Source organism: Staurois parvus, unplaced genomic scaffold, assembly GCF_062004578.1.
Source record: "Staurois parvus isolate SC_StPar_1 unplaced genomic scaffold, SC_StPar_1.0 ptg000173l, whole genome shotgun sequence".
In the NCBI taxonomy this organism is placed as follows: domain Eukaryota; kingdom Metazoa; phylum Chordata; class Amphibia; order Anura; family Ranidae; genus Staurois; species Staurois parvus.
In genome coordinates this window covers 1,707,782-1,728,839 of record NW_028317969.1, presented here as the reverse complement: position 1 = coordinate 1,728,839, position 21,058 = coordinate 1,707,782, and the positions used below count along the sequence as shown (strand labels likewise).

General features: G+C 46.3%; 1 protein-coding gene across 1 annotated transcript in view; it reads right to left on the bottom strand.

The window, feature by feature from the left end:
• ACER3 (alkaline ceramidase 3) overlaps positions 1–20,341 on the bottom strand; it is a 103,785-nt gene extending 83,444 nt beyond the window's left edge. The window contains exon 1 of the mRNA XM_089676751.1: positions 20,063–20,341. Coding sequence (XP_089532877.1) covers positions 20,063–20,165 — 103 coding nt within the window. The 5' untranslated portion in view covers positions 20,166–20,341. The remainder of the gene's footprint in view (positions 1–20,062) is intronic.
• Between the last annotated feature and the right edge of the window lie 717 nt (positions 20,342–21,058).

Sequence of the window (21,058 nt, the reverse complement as noted above, 5' to 3'; positions counted from 1 at the left end):
GGGCAGGAAGAAGAGGAAAATTTCTGCAATGGTAAACAGACAACAAAAAATAAACGGTCAGGGGTTTTACCCTCCCCTATTCTATTCAAACAAAAAGTTTTGGATATACATACACTTTTAAAAAAGAATTCTGAGACACTGTCACTTGACACTTGAAATCTTCCACACCACCTTCCATTGTGGAGCCCACATAGCACCAGGTATCAGAGATGACCTCCACTACTTGAATAACCAGTTCCTCATGCACTCACAACTCTTGGAACACATCTTCATTGCTCTTCTCTCCCCACTAGTTTTATCTAATTTGTCTCCCCTTGGTTTAGCTGCTATGCCATTAAGACTTAATGTCTTAAAGAGACCCAGGTAGCACCAGGTTTCAGAGATGACCTCCACTACTTGAATAACCGGTTCTTGGTGCCCTCACAACTTTTGGAACGTACCTTCACAGATCTTCTCTACTTTGTCACCCTGGCGTCTAGCTGCTAAAGCATCTAGCACCTTATAGCAATCATGCACTGGTGTATGCTATGTTCCTGTGTATGATGGTTTTATCCAGTGCTTCTACACTTCACCTTCCCTGCTTCTCCTCACCCTGGTTTTTATTCTAGTTTATGTTATTTGACATTTCAGTTTTTTTTCTTTTGTATAAAAAATTAAAAAAAAAAAGAAGACATACTTGACCTAAAATTAGGAGTGGATTTGGTTATACTCTACGGCAGGAAGCACATTCATGCACAATACAGAAGAAATGCTCAATTTGGACAACTGCTACCCAGTGGTGCTGCAGGCAAGGAGGATCCTACAGGGGGTGTGAGGGATTTGGAGGGGTTTGAGTCTACTCCTAATGTCACAGTCATGCTGTGGAGGACGAGTTGGGCACATGGGGTTGTATGTTTCAAGAGCTCACCATTTGTAAAAGGTATCGATTTAAAGAACACTGCCAGTATGGACCTTAATTTAGAGCAGTCTGGTGGCATCACGGGTCCTTCCTCTTATTCTGAACTGGGATAACCGTACTCTATTATATGCACATTCAGGCCTGGAGTATTGCAAGCCCAGTCTGCTTGATAATGCATGCCTCTCAGGGCTGTCAATGACAGGCTGGGTTCTCAGGAAACAGGCAGAATCACAAGAATGTTGTTCTACTCCAAGAAGACCGGTGGCATTGGACTGAGGTGGGAGCTGAGGACTGCTAGCACAGGAGCAAGAAGAGGTTAAGAACTTGGCAATATTTTTTTTTTCCCCCCAAGCAGAAATGGGAGGGAGTGGGGCACAACACAAAATAGAAATGAAAGGGAAAACATTTGTGTACATATAAAAAAAAATAATAATTATAAATACCCCCCCCCCCTTTTTATAAGTGATCACATATCCTCTGTTCTCAGCTACATGGAGAGGTGGGGGTGGGGAAACAGAAGTACACTGACCTTCCCAGTGAATGGCTGTGCAAGAAAGAGAGGGGAGTGTTAGGACAAGTCTGATCCTTGGAGGAGAGCACACTGAATTCCCAGCATTGATCGAGAACTGACCAGGCTGCGCCCTCATGCCTAGTGTGGTCAGTTTTTAATAGGAACGCAGAGGGGCTGGCAGGAACACCAGGGACTTCACACAAAGGAAGCAATGCAAAGAGAGCAGGATACTGTTTCACACAAGTACATGTCAGGAATATGAAATGCTGGGTTTACATATTCTTTTACCTTTCAGTTGATCCCTGAAAGTGTATATCTGCTTTCAAACCGAAAGCAGAGCCCGAGTACATAAGTACGTAGTGAGCAAAAATAATGGCCCCCATGAACAGAAGTACATTATTTCAAACTATAGATTTAACCACTTCCCGACCGGCCGTTGTATATAAACGGCCGGACGGTGGCACTGCAGGGTCGGGTGGTCGTTTATAAACTGCCTCCCTGCACCCTGCTTGGGGAGTGCGCAACACCGCAATCCGGTGCCCGCTGTGTCCTCCGGACACAGTGAAACATCAATCGTCGGACGGGACCTCTATACGAGGTCCCGATCATGTGATCACTGATTGGGCAATCAGTGATCACAAGCAAAGTTGTAAGCAAGATGTCACTTGTGACATTGCCTACTACGTGTGAAATCTGTGAATGATCACAGAGGTCACATGATACAAGGCTATTCACAACAGCCTTGTACCATGTGACAAGCTGTGACCAACCACAGCTCACTCAGTAGTTCTCAATGGCTGCAAGAATGCAGACAGAGAAAGAGAAAATGATTGCTTTTACATCCTATATGGGTGTAAAAGCAATCAGTGTAAAAAAAAAAAAAAAGAAAAAAAATCTTCATCACCCCCCAAAAGTAGTAGTGTCACCATGGTGACACTGTACTGCTAGGGTGAGCGTATGCAAAAAAAAAAATATTTTTTTTTTTAAAAAAAAGTTTAATAATGATAATTTTTGGTTATAAACTAATTTGGCTTATTTTATTTTTTACTAAAAAGATAATGGAATAAATTTTGGCCAAGATTTATGATGAAATATTTGCAAAATTTTATAAGAAAAAACACTTTCAAAATGTTGGGACTTTCATTTACATAGCAAAAAAAAAAAAAAAATCCTAGCGGTGAATAAATACGACCAAAATAAAGTTCTATCGGTCTCAAAAAAATGGTAAAAAATTCATATGGGTACAGTGTTGCATGACCGCGCAATTGTCATTCAAAGTGTGATAGCGCTGAAAGCTGAAAATTGCCCTGGTCAGGAAGGGGGTATAAGTGTCCGGATTGGAAGTGGTTAAAAAACATCTAACATGAACATACATTGATAATATTATTTACATTCAGCAAATAGAACGGATGTAAAAAAAAAAAAAAAAAAAAAAAAAAAAACACGGAGCATCAAATTAATTAAATACCTGCCTGGCTTGTGTTTGGCCGAGCTGTACAAAGCCCATATATCCAACCTATGACAGTGCACTGGCCCTGAGTTTTGTTTTTTGGTCCTGGAAGAAGTCCAGTGCCCTGTGACGGAGAGGTTAAGGGGGAAATGGAATGTAATTACAGAGGGTCATGGAGTTGCATTTAAATGCCGAGGACATCTTGTGACCGGAAAAACTCTGCAACCTTTTATTGTCCTGTATGCAGCCAACCAGAACGGCTCTCCCTCCCTATCACCCCTCATACATCTCACTGTGCGGCCTTCAGACGGGACATTTACATAAAGTGGAGAAGAAGGGTGCCATTCATACTCGTACTTATACATGCCTTCCAATATTCAGTGAGCTGGAATACATCCCGAGATGGGTCATGGTTTAAGACCACTGACTCCTTACTATCACATACCCAAGCAGTACTAAACTCCGATTTGTAAATGGTACCTACAGGTAAGCATACAATAAAGCTCACCTGTAGGTACAATAAATATCTCCTAAATGTGCGCAGTTTGTGAGATATACACAATTTCAGCAGCCCGTGACGTCACCGGCGCATATGCATTGAGTGTGACGTCACCGGCGCAGGTTACTTGAGTGTGACGTCACCGGCGCATGTTACTTGAGTGTGACGTCACCGGCGCATGTTACTTGAGTGTGACGTCACCGGCGCATGTTACTTGAGTGTGACGTCACCGGCGCATGTTACTTGAGTGTGACGTCACCGGCGCATGTTACTTGAGTGTGACGTCACCGGCGCATGTTACTTGAGTGTGACGTCACCGGCGCATGTTACTTGAGTGTGACGTCACCGGCGCATGTTACTTGAGTGTGACGTCACCGGCGCATGTTACTTGAGTGTGACGTCACCGGCGCATGTTACTTGAGTGTGACGTCACCGGCGCATGTTACTTGAGTGTGACGTCACCGGCGCATGTTACTTGAGTGTGACGTCACCGGCGCATGTTACTTGAGTGTGACGTCACCGGCGCATGTTACTTGAGTGTGACGTCACCGGCGCATGTGCACTGAGTGCGCCGTCAGTTTGGTGTGTCTTCCGTGCGCATGCATGAGAGTGCATCATTGCAGCTCAGCCAAACAGTTAAAGTGTGCGCACCCCCAGAAGCACTGACAGCGTTGACATTGCGCTGCTGGAGGGCTTCATTTTAAACGTAAGAGAAATGTAAAAAACCTTCTGTGTGCAGTGGCCCCCCCTCAAATACCTGAGCCCCATCGCAATGCAGCAATGTGCACAAGAGCCTCGGCTCTCTGGGGAGTCTCCCTCCTTATTGGCTGTCAATCACAGCCAGTGAGCCAATGAAGAGAGGTAGAGGGGGCGGGACCAGGCCATGGCTCTGTGTGTGTATTGAAACTCAGAGCAGCGGCTTGGAAGCAAGCCTGCTTGGGTGCCCCCATAGCAAGCTACTTGCTCTGGGGGCACTTTGCAGGAGAGAGAGGCCAGGAGCGCAGGTGGGGGACCCAAGAAGAGGAGGATTGGGGCTGCTCTGTGCAAACCATTTTTGCACAGTGGCTAAATGGTTAGCACTTTCCCCTGGCAGTACTAAAGTCATTGGGTCGAACCCCAGCCACAGCACCTCCTGCCTGGAGTTTGCATGTTCTCCCTGTGCCTGCATGGTTTTCCTCCGGGTACTCCGATTTCCTCCCACACTCCAAAAATATGCTAGTAGCTTAAATTGGCCCTGTGTGTACATATAAAGAGCAGCGCTTAACAGAAAACAATTGGTGAGACAAAATTATAATAAATCATTAAAAGGAAATCTCCATCTAGAGTTGTCAACAATAAAGGAAAGTTCCTAAAAGCCGTGATGAACAGGAAAATCCAAGGATAGCTGATGTGTTACCAACCACTCACATAACAGGGGGTCATATCTCTCTGGCTTATTAAGAGTGGTCAATCACGCCTTGCTGTATGATAACCCAGAAAACTGGAAATCCGGACACTCCTCTGGATCCCCAAGGGAGAAACGCTAAAGATCCTCCAAGCAATGATCCTAAACAGGGTAACTATACCACTCCGGATGGGACCCAAATCGGTATTAGGAGACATGCAAGAGAAGAATGCTCCACATACTGTAAAACCAATAGAACATTTATCATCAGGTGCCCGTGACGTCACTTATGAAACGCGTAGGTGGGAGCCACGTACACACACTACCACACATGCATGACCGGCCGGCGGCTATTTGGATGTTGGAATAATTGGATTTTTTACTTTTACATGCTTATTTATATCCACTTTGATGTGAGTTTAACCATCTTTCAAATAAACGTTCTATCAGAATACACTGATCAGCACTGCAGTCTGCAGCGTAGATCGAAAAATCATTTTCTTGCCCATTTGTGAGTAATCCGTAGATCAACTGCTCTTGAACAGGACTGGCCACAGATGAACTGAAGTCCTGGTTATGAGTAACCACTAAGCACAGCGTGAAACGCATCGACCAGTTTGAGTTTTGTTTTTTTTTTTTTACTTAAAGACGATATAAAGAGGATCTGCAGAGTGCATCCATCCAGATTTCTTCCTTCATAACAAATTAAAAGGAGTTAAAAAAAAAAAAAAAAAAAAAAATTATATATATATATATATATATATATATATATATATATATATATATATATTTTTTATTGTTTTTATTTTTTTTTCTGCTATAAAAAAATATGGCTCTTTTATGTGACAATAAAAAAAAAGAAGGCACAGTACATGTGTTTTTTGGCTACCATAAGCACTGTGAGTGTTTCACATCATTAGGGACTGCAGATTTTGTAGGATTTCCCTGAGACCAGACTTTTGGTAAAGTTAAGGGGAAAAACAAAGTACAAGCAGTAGGAGTCATAGCCTGTTATGAGCAAATATAGCTAAGCCCATTATACTTACCGTATCTAATTACATAGTGTACAAAGAATCAAGGTTCTTTAACCACAAACATGCAACAACAACATTATTAACACGAAGATGACCACATAAAAAAAATAAAAAAAGGCAGTGAGTGTTAAATGAGCTCAAAGTGAGTCAGCAGTGCTGCAAACTGCATTGAAAAGGAAAACGGCAGTACATTTCTGTTCTGAGCCTTATAGTGGCTGAGGCTTGTCTATTAAGTTTGTAATAATTGGAAAAAACCTTCAATAAACAAAAAAAAAAAAAAAAAAAAAAAAAAAAAGTGGTTGTAAAAGCTCATTATTTATTGCCTTCATGTATTCTAAAAATAGTCTGTGTGCAGTGGCCCCCCAAATACTTACCTGAGCCCCATCGCAATCCAGCAATGTGCACAAGAGCCTCGGCTCTCTGGGGACTCTCCCTCCTCATTGGCTGTCAATCACAGCCAGTGAGCCAATGAAGAAAGGGGGTGGGGCCAAGTCATGGCTCTGTGTATGTATGGACATTCAGAGCAGCGGCTTGGGAGCAAGCCTGCTTGGGTGCCCCCATAGCAAGCTACTTGCTCTGGGGGCACTTGGCAGGAGAGAGGGGCCAGGAGCGCAGGCGGGGGACTCAAGAAGAGGAGGATTGGGGTTGCTCTGTGCAAAACCACTGCACAGAGCAGGTAAGCATGACAGGTTTGTTTGTTGTATTTTTTGTTTGATAAATAATATCACTTTAAGCCAGCCATAGATGGATCCATTCTCAGCAGGTTCAGGTTCAAACCATCTATGGGCAGGCTGGTTGTACTGAGGTCGATCAATTGACTTTTTTTCTCCATGAATTCACTCCCAGCAATTACAGTGCTCATTGTGTTCTGCCGGAAGGGACAGCTTCCCACCGGCAGAACACAAGAGCACTGCAGGAGGGATTCCTCCATCAACACTCACTGTATTTATAGGGAAATCGAGCAATTTTCTTTCCACCAAAATTGCCTAATCTATGGGTTGTTTTACTCCATAAAACCATGTGCAATTAAACTGCACCTCCCACATCAACTGATCAGAATCCATCCTGTACTGGTTGGGATTCAGGAATGCAAGCCTTGATTGGCTGCCAAGTGGCCCTGTACTCTGCTCCTTGTAATGTTGGCTGAACAAGAGTTTTATTTTTATTTTTTTCTAATGTTACCTGAAGGGAATTTTTGTGCCACGATTCAATTTTTATTTTCGTTTGATACTTTCATGAGGATAGGTCTTCAAGTTTTATGCTTCTAGAAGTTCTAAGCGAGGCAGACCGGGGCAGTCTGCTGAAAAACACAAAGCTGAATATCCGGTATGACAACTTGAATAGTTAGAGGTTCAGCTTGGACCAATGTCAGTATGTACACTCTCTGGACACGTTATTAGGTACACCTTGCTAGTGCCAAGAAAATATCTCCCACACCTTTATACCACCACCATCCTGAACCTCTGGTAGAGTCAACATGAAAGCATGGATCCGTCCTGCCTTGTATCATCTGAATGTCGCAGCAACCAGTCTGTCCATTCTCCTCTGACATCAAGACATCTTTGGACCCACAACTGCCGCTCACTGGATATTTTGGCGCTTCCCTCCCAAAGCTTTGGTCTATGGAAGGTCCCTTGGTGTCATCACAATACAGAACCATTAACCACTGGAAGACCCCTCCTTAATCCAGCAGCCCTAGACATACCAAAATCAGTGCAGGGGGCCCCACCGCAAGGATTTTTTTTTTCTAATTTATGGAGCTGGGCTTTGATATAAAAAAAACTTTCTAAAAATTACTGATCACGCTAATGTAGTGCATGTTGTAGATAGAATACATTTATAATATATTTTACCCTCTGGGGTAAAAAGGTTGAAAAAGGCCACCGTGCTTTATTTACACTTGTCTGTTTCAAAAAATAATGTGTGTGGATCCGGGCTCTCAGGGATTGGAGTTGCGCCCTGTTCTAAAGGATGCCTATAATCAGCAGGTGTCATAATGAAAGATCACTTAAAGCAGAACAAAAACACAAATGTAAAAAAAACACTGACAGGTAAATTTTTTATGGCAGAAGAGACCCCATCGGTCTCTTCTGCCTTTCAGTGGTCATGTACATTGTGCCGAGCATGTGGAGCACAGAGTACATTTACAGCACTGCTCTGTGCCACGATGACGTGATTCCTGTGCGACGTCATCGTGGCTCGGCCAATCAAGCAGCTGAAGAGAACAAACCTGGAAGTTAGACCGGGAGAAGATGGAAGCGTCCCTGACCAGCAGAAGTACTGCCAGCGAATTACTGTAGGGCAGAGGTTTCCAAACTGTGGCCCGTGGGCCGGACGCAGCCCTTTGCTAGCCTTTAACCGGGCCATGGGGCACTAGTCCTCTGAATAATACAAGGCACTAATCCTCCCACTGACAATGGTGCACTATTCCTTCCACTGATAGCAATGATGGGGCACTATTCCTCTCACTGATATGGGGCACTATTCCTTCCACTGACACCAATGATATGGGGCACTATTCCTTCCACTGATACCAATGATGGGGCACTGTGCCTCCCAGTGATACGGGGCACTGTGCCTCCCAGTGATACGGGGCACTGTGCCTCCCAGTGATACGGGGCACTGTGCCTCCCAGTGATACGGGGCACTGTGCCTCCCAGTGATACGGGGCACTGTGCCTCCCAGTGATACGGGGCACTGTGCCTCCCAGTGATACGGGGCACTGTGCCTCCCAGTGATACGGGGCACTGTGCCTCCCAGTGATACGGGGCACTGTGCCTCCCAATGATACGAGGCACTGTGCCTCCCAATGATACGAGGCACTGTGCCTCCCAATGATACGAGGCACTGTGCCTCCCAATGATACGAGGCACTGTGCCTCCCAATGATACGAGGCACTGTGCCTCCCAATGATACGAGGCACTGTGCCTCCCAATGATACGAGGCACTGTGCCTCCCAATGATACGAGGCACTGTTCCTTCCACTGACACCAATGATGGGTTACTATTCCATACACTAATACCAATGATTGGGCAATACTCTTCCTTTTACTGACCACCAACCTTAAGGCCATGTTTATTCTCAGTGATGCTGGGGCCATACCACATTCTGTCCCCCTAAAGTCTGAGGTACAGTAAACTGGCCCTTTGAATGAAAAGTTTGGAGACCCCTGCTGTAGGGTATTGTTTGTCAGGTCTTCCATAATGCACGAATACGCAGCGCATACTAGCAAATTATGGCAAACTTCTTGGGGGCCCATGGAATTACAAAATATAGCGGAGTTAATTTCTGATTTAATTGCTACATGTAAATTGGAGGCATAATGGCCTACTTGTTGGGCCAAAGGGAAATCAGAGCAGTATGGTTCATAGTACCCTATTGTAAGCCTGTATTTACAATAACTGTACAATAAGAAAAGTTATGGTTCTGCCTGCCTTGTCTTCTGAAAGTTTATATTGGGGCAGAGGCTCTCATTAGCTATGCTTGTATAGGTATGCAGCTATAAATGTGTGTAGCAATCACGCTGTACATTCCTGCATCAAAAATGTAACCCTGCCAGAGGCCCTTTTCTCACCCTTTCAGTGCCAGCACCAGACAGGCCCATGTGGCCCCAGGCTCCTTTCCGGATCCTCCCTGGCAATCGTTTGAAGAGCAACATGCACTAGCACAGCTACAAACCCAACCCGATTTCCACTCACTAAATCTTTTACAAGCTGAAGCTTTATTGGTTACTTTGGGTTAGAACAGACATATCTAAGGGGGTGTTTTGGAACACAAGACCCGTTTAACGGTTTCTTGCAACCAAGAACCAGTCTAGGAATTTTATCAAACTGAGGACCCAAAATGACCTTACATGTCAAAAAAAAATATATATATATCTTAATCAAGAAAAACAGACAGCATATTGCAGCTTACTTGCTCTTGGATGTGGTGGCTGCTCCAGTATATTCAGCCTGCAAGTACAGAAAAATGTTCTTGCCGCCTGTAAAAGTGATCGAGCGGCTGAACAGCTACTTGGATCACTTTTACTCAAAAAAGAGAATGGCCGGTTGAAAAGACTGATACCAGGATCATAGTTGTAGCGGCCGTATATTTACGTACAGTGATATTGAGGTGGTTGAAGTATTACTAAACCCACAACAGTAAAATCAGTCTGTGTATGATGGAAAGCATGCTTGTTATACTCACTGTGGAATCTAAGGGGTTAATCCTCTGCATTGTGTAAAAAAGGCTGTTTGCTCAGTTTGGTGTGAATTGCTAGGTTTTTTTGGGGGGGGAGGGGGGGGGTCAGAGCGTGTATGTGATCAGCACTGTGCAGACAGAGGGTCATGCAGCCTCATAGGACAGTCAAAGGAGAATGAAAATTCCTCCTACAAGCTTTAACCAATGCTCGTTTCAAACACTGATAGAAGTCTGCTATATACTGCTGATAAGAAAAAGGTATTGAGCAGTTTGTATTTACTAAATTAATTACATTTCCATGCTCTGTGTACTGTGGGGGACCCCGGATATAGTGAATGCGGGCTCCGGGGAGACCGGATATAGTGAATGCGGGCTCCGGGGAGACCGGATATAGTGAATGCGGGAGCCGGGGAGACCGGATATAGTGAATGCGGGAGCCGGGGAGACCGGATATAGTGAATGCGGGAGCCGGGGAGACCGGATATAGTGAATGCGGGAGCCGGGGAGACCGGATATAGTGAATGCGGGAGCCGGGGAGACCGGATATAGTGAATGCGGGAGCCGGGGAGACCGGATATAGTGAATGCGGGAGCCGGGGAGACCGGATATAGTGAATGCGGGAGCCGGGGAGACCGGATATAGTGAATGCGGGAGCCGGGGAGACCGGATATAGTGAATGCGGGAGCCGGGGAGACCGGATATAGTGAATGCGGGATCCGGGGAGACCGGATATAGTGAATGCGGGATCCGGGGAGACCGGATATAGTGAATGCGGGATCCGGGGAGACCGGATATAGTGAATGCGGGATCCGGGGAGACCGGATATAGTGAATGCGGGATCCGGGGAGACCGGATATAGTGAATGCGGGGTCCTGGGAGACCGGATATAGTGAATGCGGGGTCCTGGGAGACCGGATATAGTGAATGCGGGGTCCTGGGAGACCGGATATAGTGAATGCGGGGTCCTGGGAGACCGGATATAGTGAATGCGGGGTCCGGGGAGACCGGATATAGTGAATGCGGGGTCCGGGGAGACCGGATATAGTGAATGCGGGATCCGGGGAGACCGGATATAGTGAATGCGGGATCCGGGGAGACCGGATATAGTGAATGCGGGGTCCGGGGAGACCGGATATAGTGAATGCGGGGTCCGGGGAGACCGGATATAGTGAATGCGGGGTCCGGGGAGACCGGATATAGTGAATGCGGGGTCCTGGGAGACCGGATATAGTGAATGCGGGGTCCTGGGAGACCGGATATAGTGAATGCGGGAGCCGGGGAGACCGGATATAGTGAATGCGGGATCCGGGGAGACCGGATATAGTGAATGCGGGATCCGGGGAGACCGGATATAGTGAATGCGGGATCCGGGGAGACCGGATATAGTGAATGCGGGATCCGGGGAGACCGGATATAGTGAATGCGGGATCCGGGGAGACCGGATATAGTGAATGCGGGATCCGGGGAGACCGGATATAGTGAATGCGGGGTCCTGGGAGACCGGATATAGTGAATGCGGGAGCCGGGGAGACCGGATATAGTGAATGCGGGAGCCGGGGAGACCGGATATAGTGAATGCGGGGTCCTGGGAGACCGGATATAGTGAATGCGGGGTCCTGGGAGACCGGATATAGTGAATGCGGGGTCCTGGGAGACCGGATATAGTGAATGCGGGGTCCGGGGAGACCGGATATAGTGAATGCGGGGTCCGGGGAGACCGGATATAGTGAATGTGGGGTCCGGGGAGACCGGATATAGTGAATGCGGGGTCCGGGGAGACCGGATATAGTGAATGCGGGGTCCGGGGAGACCGGATATAGTGAATGCGGGGTCCGGGGAGACCGGATATAGTGAATGCGGGGTCCGGGGAGACCGGATATAGTGAATGCGGGGTCCGGGGAGACCGGATATAGTGAATGCAGGGCCCGGGGAGATCGGATATAGTGAATGCAGGGCCCGGGGAGACCGGATATAGTGAATGCAGGGCCCGGGGAGACCGGATATAGTGAATGCAGGGTCCGGGGTTTAGTAACACTTTAGGTTTTGCCTGGAATTTCTACTTTAGTCTTACAAAATGCCCCATCCCAACTTCTAAACTGACTAACCTAAGATACATACAATATATATATATATATATGCCGTAGTCAGGCCAAGTGATTTTTCTGCTTCACTGATGTGCGCTAATGAGGCTGCAGTGATGGGCACTGATAGGCTGCACTGGTAGGTGGCACTGATGGGCACTGAAAAGCAGCACTCATATATGGTATTGATAGGCGACACTGATAGGCAGCTGATGGGCACTGACATGTGGCATTGATGTGCACTGGTAGGCACTGATGTGTGGCATTGATGAGCACTGAAAGGTGGCACTGCTGGGGCTACACTGATCATCCGTGCCCTGATGATCAGTGTACATGTCCCCTCTAAGGGATGCCGATTACCAGCTCTCCTCTCCTCTGTCAGTGTGACAGCTCGTGAGGAGAGAAATGCCGGCACTTCCTTATTTACACACGATCAGCTGTGATTGGACAAAGTTGGTCACATGGCCAAGCCGACATCTTCGGCTCTTTCCGTTGATCGGTGATCGGCTGTGTCCGAGGGACACAGCACACCACCGATCACCACGCTGCGCACCCACAGAACCGAACACGCACGATTAGAGTGGGAGGAGGTCATATGACGTCCTCCCAGAACACGAGAACCGCCTTGCGCCCGGCATTTCTTTATATGGCGGGCGGGAGGTGGTTAAAAATAAAAATAAAAATTGCCGGAACCGGAAGTGACATCGCTCTAGTCCTCCAAGGGCATAGAGATGTGTTGCGACCATCTTTTCTTCTCATCTCTATGCCCAACGCCAGGATCGATGGTTTCTCAGGTAAAACCAAACTACTGTGCGGCAGCCGGTGGGCAGGTGACGGCGAGGGTGGGCGGCTTTGAGGGGCGGGGTTTTTTCAACACCTGTATCGGTGCTTTTTTTTTTTTCATTTTGGCCGAAACGTTTCGCCCACTGGAATTTCGGCGCACCCCTAATTTGCATCGTTGCACTGTGGTGCAATAAAGAATACACAGGAATGTACAGCAATGTACATATACAGATCATTACTATGCGTTGCACCATTCTGCGATTTGTCCCCGTGTTTCTAAAGCCCCAACACAGTACACAGAACCCGCATCGGCCCCCAAAGGAGCTTACAATCTGAGGTCTCTAGCACATCTCCAGGTGGGCCCTAGTGGGAATTAAACCCGGGGTCTCGGTTCTGCGGGTCAGGAGGGGCTCACCTCCTACAGAGAGCTCCTGGGCACTGCCCAGCTTTGTGACAGTTCTGGTTGGTGATGGTCAGCCAGTTTCATCAACAGCACAGTATGAAGCGTGTATGGTGAGCCAGGCCTAGGCTTTACACTTCACAAGCCATGACAGCACAGGGATGGGCTCTTTTATCTCTGTAGTAATGGGGGTTGTAATCACGCCTTGTAATGATTTCTGCTGAATGACGTAGTAATGGCTTCTCCCGTCTCATTAATTATTAACCAGCACTACGCTGCACGAGCACATCGATTTTTTTTTTTGTCTCATCTGTGTCAAGATTCCATGATTGTTCCATTGTGACTCAAGACGGCTCATTGGCATATGGCAGAATTTCAAATCACATCCTCATCTTAGAAAAATCATGTGAATATTTAGTAAAGCTATGCTTGCGGCAGACTTCCTAATTTGCCATTGAACCCCAGAATTGGCAGGTCCACCACTGGCACCCTGTGCTTTTCACAGCTGAAAGCAGGTTCACCCTGAGCACATGTGACAGACATGAAAGGGTCTGGAGAAGCCGTGGAGAACGTTATGCTGCCTGTAACATCATTCAGCATGACCATTTTGGTGGTGGGTCAGTGATGGTCTGGGGAGACATATCCATGGAGGGACACACAGACCTCTACAGGCTAGACAATGGCACCCTGACTGCCATTAGGTTTGGGGATGAAATCCTTGGACCTATTGTCAGACCCTACGCTGGTGCAGTGGGTCCTGGGTTCCTCCTGGTGCATGACAATGCCCGGCCTCATGTGGGGAGAGTATGCAGGCAGTTCCTGGAGGATGAAGGAATTGATACCATTGAATAGCCCCCATGCTCACCTGACCTAAATCCAATAGAACACCTCTGGGATGTCATGTTTCGGTCCATCCGACAATCCAGGTTGCATCTCAGACTGTCCAGGAGCTCAGTGATGCCCTGGTCCAGATCTGGGAGGAAATACCCCAGGACACCATCCGTCGTCTCATTAGGAGCCTCCCCCGACGTTGTCAGGCATGCACACAAGCACGTGGGGGCCATACAAACTACTGAGGACCATTCTGAGTTGCTGCAATGAAATTTCAGTAACATGGACTCGCCTGCTGCATCATTCTTTCACTTTGATTTTTGGGGTGGCTTTGAATTCAGTCCTCTGTAGGTCGATCATTTCCATCAAACGATGGGGCATCCTAATGTCCCTACCACATTACCCGTCCATATCAGTATAGATATCCAGCAGGAGATGTTTCCCCATTGAGATCTGATGTGTTTTCAAAGTGTTCCTTTCATTTTTTTGAGCCGTGTATATATATAGACCACACCAGGAAACTGGAAGTAGCTCACTCCAGTGATCTCCACTTGCTTCCAGGTTCTGTGCCGAGTGGTTTCCCTTCTGCATCCTGAACACAGGTTGGCCACTTGGCACAGGAGCCATTCAGAGAATGCTTTGCATTTTCTGAATGAATGAAAACACTTTCTGATTGGATGAGGTGGAGATGCAAAGCATTCTGTGAATATTGCCCGTGCCAAGAGGCTGATCTCCGGTGTTTACAATGCAGTAAAATAGCTGCTCATTTCAGAACCTGGAAGCAAGAGGAGATCACAGGAGTAGCCGAGTACTTCCAGCTTCCTGGGACTTTGGCCAGGTACATGGTATGCAAAGTCACATTAACCTGCCTCTCACGTGTTCACCCCTTCTATACCACAGCGATTTGTACACTTCTGCTACGGGCCTGTGTATTTGGCGATAACTATTACTTAACCACTTCAATACCGGGCACTTTTACACCTTCCTGCCCAGGCCAGTATTCAGGTTTCAGCGCTCTCACACTTTGAATGACAATTGCGCGGTCATACAACATTGTACCCAAACTAAATGTGTATAATTTTCTTCACACAACTAGAGCTTTCTTTTGGTGGTATTTAATCACCGCTGGGGTTTTTATTTTTTGCTAAATTAACAAAACAAAGACCAAAAAGTTAAAAAGAAAAACACGTTTTTCTTTGTTTCTGTTATAAAAGTTTGCAAATAAATAAGTGTTCTTCATAAATTTAGGCCGAGATGTATTCTGCTACATGTCTTTGGTGAAAATAACCCAAATTAGGATGTATTATTTAGTTTGTAGGAAAGTTATAGAGTTCACAAACTATGGTATAGATCTGAAAATTGATCAATCCTGAAGTACTGACAGCCAATCTAATTTCTTGAGGTCCAAGAATGTCAGAACAGTACAGATATCCCCCAAATGACCCCTTTTTGCAAAGTAGACAGTCCGACATACTTCATAAGAGGCATGGCGAGTTTTTTTAAGTTGTATTTTTTTTGTCATAATTTTTCGGAAAATTAAAAAAATTAGTTTCACTATTTTTTTTTTTTAACATATTGTCACCAGTGCAGTACAGCATCATCATATAACTGGCATGGTGGTGATCAGGGACACTGACTGGTGACAGTATGAAAAAAAAAATTATATATTTATTATTTTTTATTAAATTTTTTTTTTTTTTTTTTTACACAATTTGCTTATAGCAAAGAATTACTTTGCTATAAGCAAGCATTTACCTGAATGACATCGATTCATTCAGGGTTTTTTTTTTGTGCTTAGCTGTGATTGATCACAGCAGGTCACATGGTACCGGCAACGGGGCCGATACTCAGATCTGTCATCGGCCATGTCCGAGGTACACAGCCGGTGAGAGATCGCGCCGCTCTGCAGGAGCGCAATCTGCGCATGTGCGGGAGGACGCCATATGGCGTCCACCCAGAACGCTGATGACATTTTGGTGGGCGGCAAATGGTTAAAAGTGGAACTTCACTCTCCCAATCAACATCAATTATTTATAATCCTCATGTTAGCATTAGTAAATAGATAGGAAAGCATATATTTACTTGTTTTAAACTATTTTTTTTCCACACTTCTTCTGTTAATTGCTGGTTTCCATCCATAGGCAAAAGAGGTCATACAGTGGCTATAAAAAGTCTACACACCGTTAAGATGTCAGGTTTCTGTGATGTAAAAAGATGAGACAAAGATAAATCATTTCAGAACCTTTTCCACCTTTAAATGTGACCTATAAAACTGTACAACTCAATTGAAAAAAAAGACATTTTTTTTTAGGGGGGGAGGAGAGTAAACAAACTAAAAATAAAGTTGTTGCATAAGTGTGCACACCCTCTTATAACCGGGGATGTAGCTGTGTTTAGAATTAAGCAATCACATTCAAAATCATGTTATATAGGAGTCAGTACACACCTGTGATTTAAAGTGCCTCTAATTAATCCCAAATAAAGTTCAGCTGTTCTAGTAGGTTTCCCTGACATTTTCTTAGTCGCATCCTACAGCAAAAGTCATGGACTGTAGAGAGCTTCCAACGCATCAGAGGGATCTCATTATTAAAAGGTATCAGTCAAGAGAAGGGTACAAAAGAATTTCCAAGGCATCAGATATACCATGGAATAGAGTGAAGAAAGTCATCATCAAGTGGAGAAAATATGGCACAACAGTGACATTACCAAGAACTGGACGTCCCTCCAAAGTGGATGAAAAGACGAGAAGAAAACTGGTCTGGGAGGCTGCCAAGAGGCCTACAGCAACATTAAAGGATCTGCAGGAATATCTGGCAAGTACTGGCTGTGTGGTACACGTGACAACCATCTCCCGTATTCTTCATATGTCTGGGCTATGGAGTAGAGTGGCAAGATGGAAGCCTTTTCTCATGAAGAAAAACATCCAAGCTCGGATACATTTTGCAAAACACATCTGAAGTCTCCCAAAAGCATGTGGGAAAATGTGTTCTGGTCTGCTGGAACCAAGGTTGAACCTTTTGGCCATAATTCCAAAAGATATGTTTGGTGCAAAAACAACACTGCACATCACCAAAAGAACACCATACCCACTGTGAAGCATGGTGGTGGCAGCATCATGCTTTGGGGCCATTTTTCTTCAGCTGGAACTGGGGCCTTAGTCAAGGTAGAGGGAATTATGAACAATTCCAAATATCAGTCAATATTGGCACAAAACCTTCAGGCTTCTGCTAGAAAGCTGAACATGAAGAGGAACTTCATCTTTCAGCATGACAACGACCCAAAGTATACATACAAATCAACAAAGGAATGGCTTCACCAGAAGATGAAAGTTTTGGAATGGCCCAGCCAGAGTCCAGACCTGAAGAGGGCTGTGCACAGGAGATGCCCTCGCAATCTGACAGGTTTGGAATGTTTCTCCAAGGAAGAGTGGGCAAATATTGCCAAGCCAAGATGTACCATGCTGATAGACTCATACCCAAAAAGACTGAGTGCTGGAATCACATCAAATGGTGCTTCAACAAAGTATTAGTTTAAGGGTGTGCACACTTATGCAACCAGATTATTTTAGTGTTTTATGTTTACTTCCCTCCACCTAAAAGATTTCAGTTTGTTGTTCAACTGAGTCATACAGTTTATAGGTTACATTAAAGGTGGAAAAAGCTCTGAAATTATTTCTTTGTCTCTTTTTTTACATCACAAAAACCTGACATTTTAACAGGGGTGTGTAGACTTTTTGTAGCCACTTTACTTCCCTGCAACTCAATTTATAACATTTTCATCATGTGTTTTTTATGGATTTTTAGTTGATATTCTGTCTCTATCATTTAAAATATGCCTATGATAATACATTATAGCCCCTTCATTTCTTTTTAAGTGGGCAAACAATCTGCAGGGGATCAAATTATTTTCTGTACTGTTACACTGTACATCCCCCAATCACATTATATACCCTGGAAGCACTATATACAATACAATATACACTATAGCTAAATACCCAAAATTATTAGGCTGTCTGCCTTTACACGCACATGACCTTTAATGGCCCCCAGTCTTAGTCTGTAGGGTTCAATATTGAGTTGGCCCCGCCCTTTGCAGCTATAACAGCTTCAACTCTTCTGGGAAGGCCGTCCACAAGGTTTAGGAGGGTGTCTATGGGAAGGTTTGACCATTCTTCTAGAAGGGCATTTTGTGAGGTCAGGCACTGATGTCGGAGAAGAAGGACTGGCTCGCAGTCTCCGCTCTAATTCATCCCAAAGGTGTTCTATGGGGTTGAGGTCAGGACTCTGTACAGGCCAGTCAAGTTCCTCCACCCCAAACTCACTCATCCATGTCTTTATGGATCTTGCTTTGTGCACTGGTGTGAAGTCATGTTGGACAAAAAGGGGCCATCCCCAAACTGTTCCCACAAAGTTGGGAGCATGAAATTGTCTTGGTATGCTGATGCCTTAAGAGTTCCCTCCACTGGAACTAGGGGGCCAAGCCCAACCCCTGAAAAACAACCCCACACCATAATTCCCACTCCACCAAACTTTACACTTGGGACAATGCAGTCAGACAAGAACCATTCTTCTGGGAACCACCAAACCCAGACATGTCCATTGGATTGCCAGACAGAGAAGCGTAATTGGTCACTCTAGAGAACATGTCTCCACTGCTCTAGAGTCCAGTAGCGGCGTGCTTTACACCATGGCATCCAACGCTTTGCATTGCACTTGGTGATATAAGGCTTGGATGCAGCTGCTCGGCCATGGAAACCCATTCCATGAAGCTCTCTACGCACTGTTGTTGTGCTATTCTGAAGGCCACATGAAGTTTGGAGGTCTTTAGCTATTGACTCTGCAGACAGTTGGTGACTTCTGCGCACTTCAGCATGCGCTGACCCCACTCTGTCATTTTACGTGGCCTACCACTTGGTGGCTGAGTTGCTGTTGTTCCCAGTTGCTTCCACTTTGTTATAATCCCACTAACAGCGTACCGTGGAATATTTAGTAGCCAGGAAATGTCACGGATGGACTTATTGCACAGGTGACAACCTATCACGGGACCACACTTGGAGTCACTGAGCTCCTGAGAGCGACCCATTCTTTCACCAATGTTTGTAGAAGCAGTCTGCATGCCTAGGGGCTTGATTGTATATACCTGTGACCATGGAAGGGATTGGAACACCTGAATCACATGATTTGGAGGGCTGGTCCAATACCTTTGGCAATATAGAGTATATCCTGGGAGCACTATATACCCTTGGGTCACAAACAATGACCCCAGGGTGTAGAGGGGTCCCGAGATCACTATACACCACACAGATCACTATATACACTCGCCAAACTAAACACCCCAGAAACAGCACATTACACACACACCCCAAAATTACTATATACACCCTGGGAGCATTACACTGCCTGGGCATGCTATACACCCCCGAGGATCACCAGATAACCCCCCCCCCCTCCCTCCAGGGATATCATACACACACTGTACACTTGGGAATCACCATGTATATACATACACCCTGGGATAACTACCGACAGATATGACTAGATACACCCTGGAATCACAGTATAATTATATATATATATATATATATATATATATATATATATACATATATACACACACACACACATATATACATACACACATATATACACCCTGGGATCACAGTATGACATACACACACCCCGGATCACGGTATATATACACACACACACACACACACACACACATACATACATATATATATACACACACAGGGATAGCAGTATATATATATATATATATATACACCCCGGGATCACAGTATATATATATATATACACACACACACACCGGGATCACAGTATATATACACACCGGGATCACAGTATATATACACACACACACACCGGGATCACAGTATATATACACACCGGGATCACAGTATATACACACCCCGGGTACACGAACTGACGGACAGGGGAACCCGTAGCCCCTCCCCCCCGCCGGCACACATCACATGACCCGGTACTCACAGAACTCTGCAATGTAGAAGGACACGGCGTAGTTCTCCTCGCACCATTCCAGTGTGGAGCTCGGAGGTCCCCAGTAGCCGGGCCTGTCCACCGCCGGAGCCATCCCGATCCCGCCACTCACCACCACCACTGCTGCTGCTGCCCGGCCGGGGCCCGAATACTCCGACACGCCCTCTCCTGGCACAGGGCACGCCCACCCCTCAAGGCCAAAGAAGAGAGGGAATGAATCGAGGGACGGGCTTTGGTGGAATCACTCGAGAAAGGGGTGTGGTTGGCGGGGGGAGCGAAAATGAACCTGCCGTAGAGGGCGGAGCGACAAGAGCTCCATTTCCACGCCCACTCATCAATAGACATTCCCATCCCTCGGCCCCGCCTACTCCGGCACTGTGTACCTCTGTACACAGTAGCGAGCTGTCAGATTGATATCGCCCCCTATGCTGTTGCGCTGCATTCCTGCATGTGTTGTATTAATAGCTGTAGCCTTGGGTCCGGGATCTACATAGAGATCCTGTCATCCCCAGTCCTGTACCCCACCCTTCGCTCCTACACCCCCCCATAACCTGTCCCGTACCCCACCCTTCCCTCCTACACCCCCATAACCCGTCCCGTACCCCACCCTTCCCTCCTACACCCCCATAACCCGTCCCGTACCCCACCCTTCCCTCCTACACCCTTATAACCTGTCCCGTACCCCACCCTTCCCTCCTACACCCCCATAACCCATCCCGTACCCCACCCTTCTCTCCTACACCCCCATAACCCATCCCGTACCCCACCCTTCCCTCCTACACCCCCATAACCCGTCCCGTACCCCACCCTTCCCTCCTACACCCCCATAACCTGTCCCGTACCCCACCCTTCTCTCCTACACCCCCATAACCTGTCCTGTACCCCACCCTTCCTACACCCCCCCATAACCCGTCCTGTACCCCACTCTTCCCTCCTACACCCCCATAACCTGTACCCCACCCTTCCCTCCTACACCCCCATAACCAG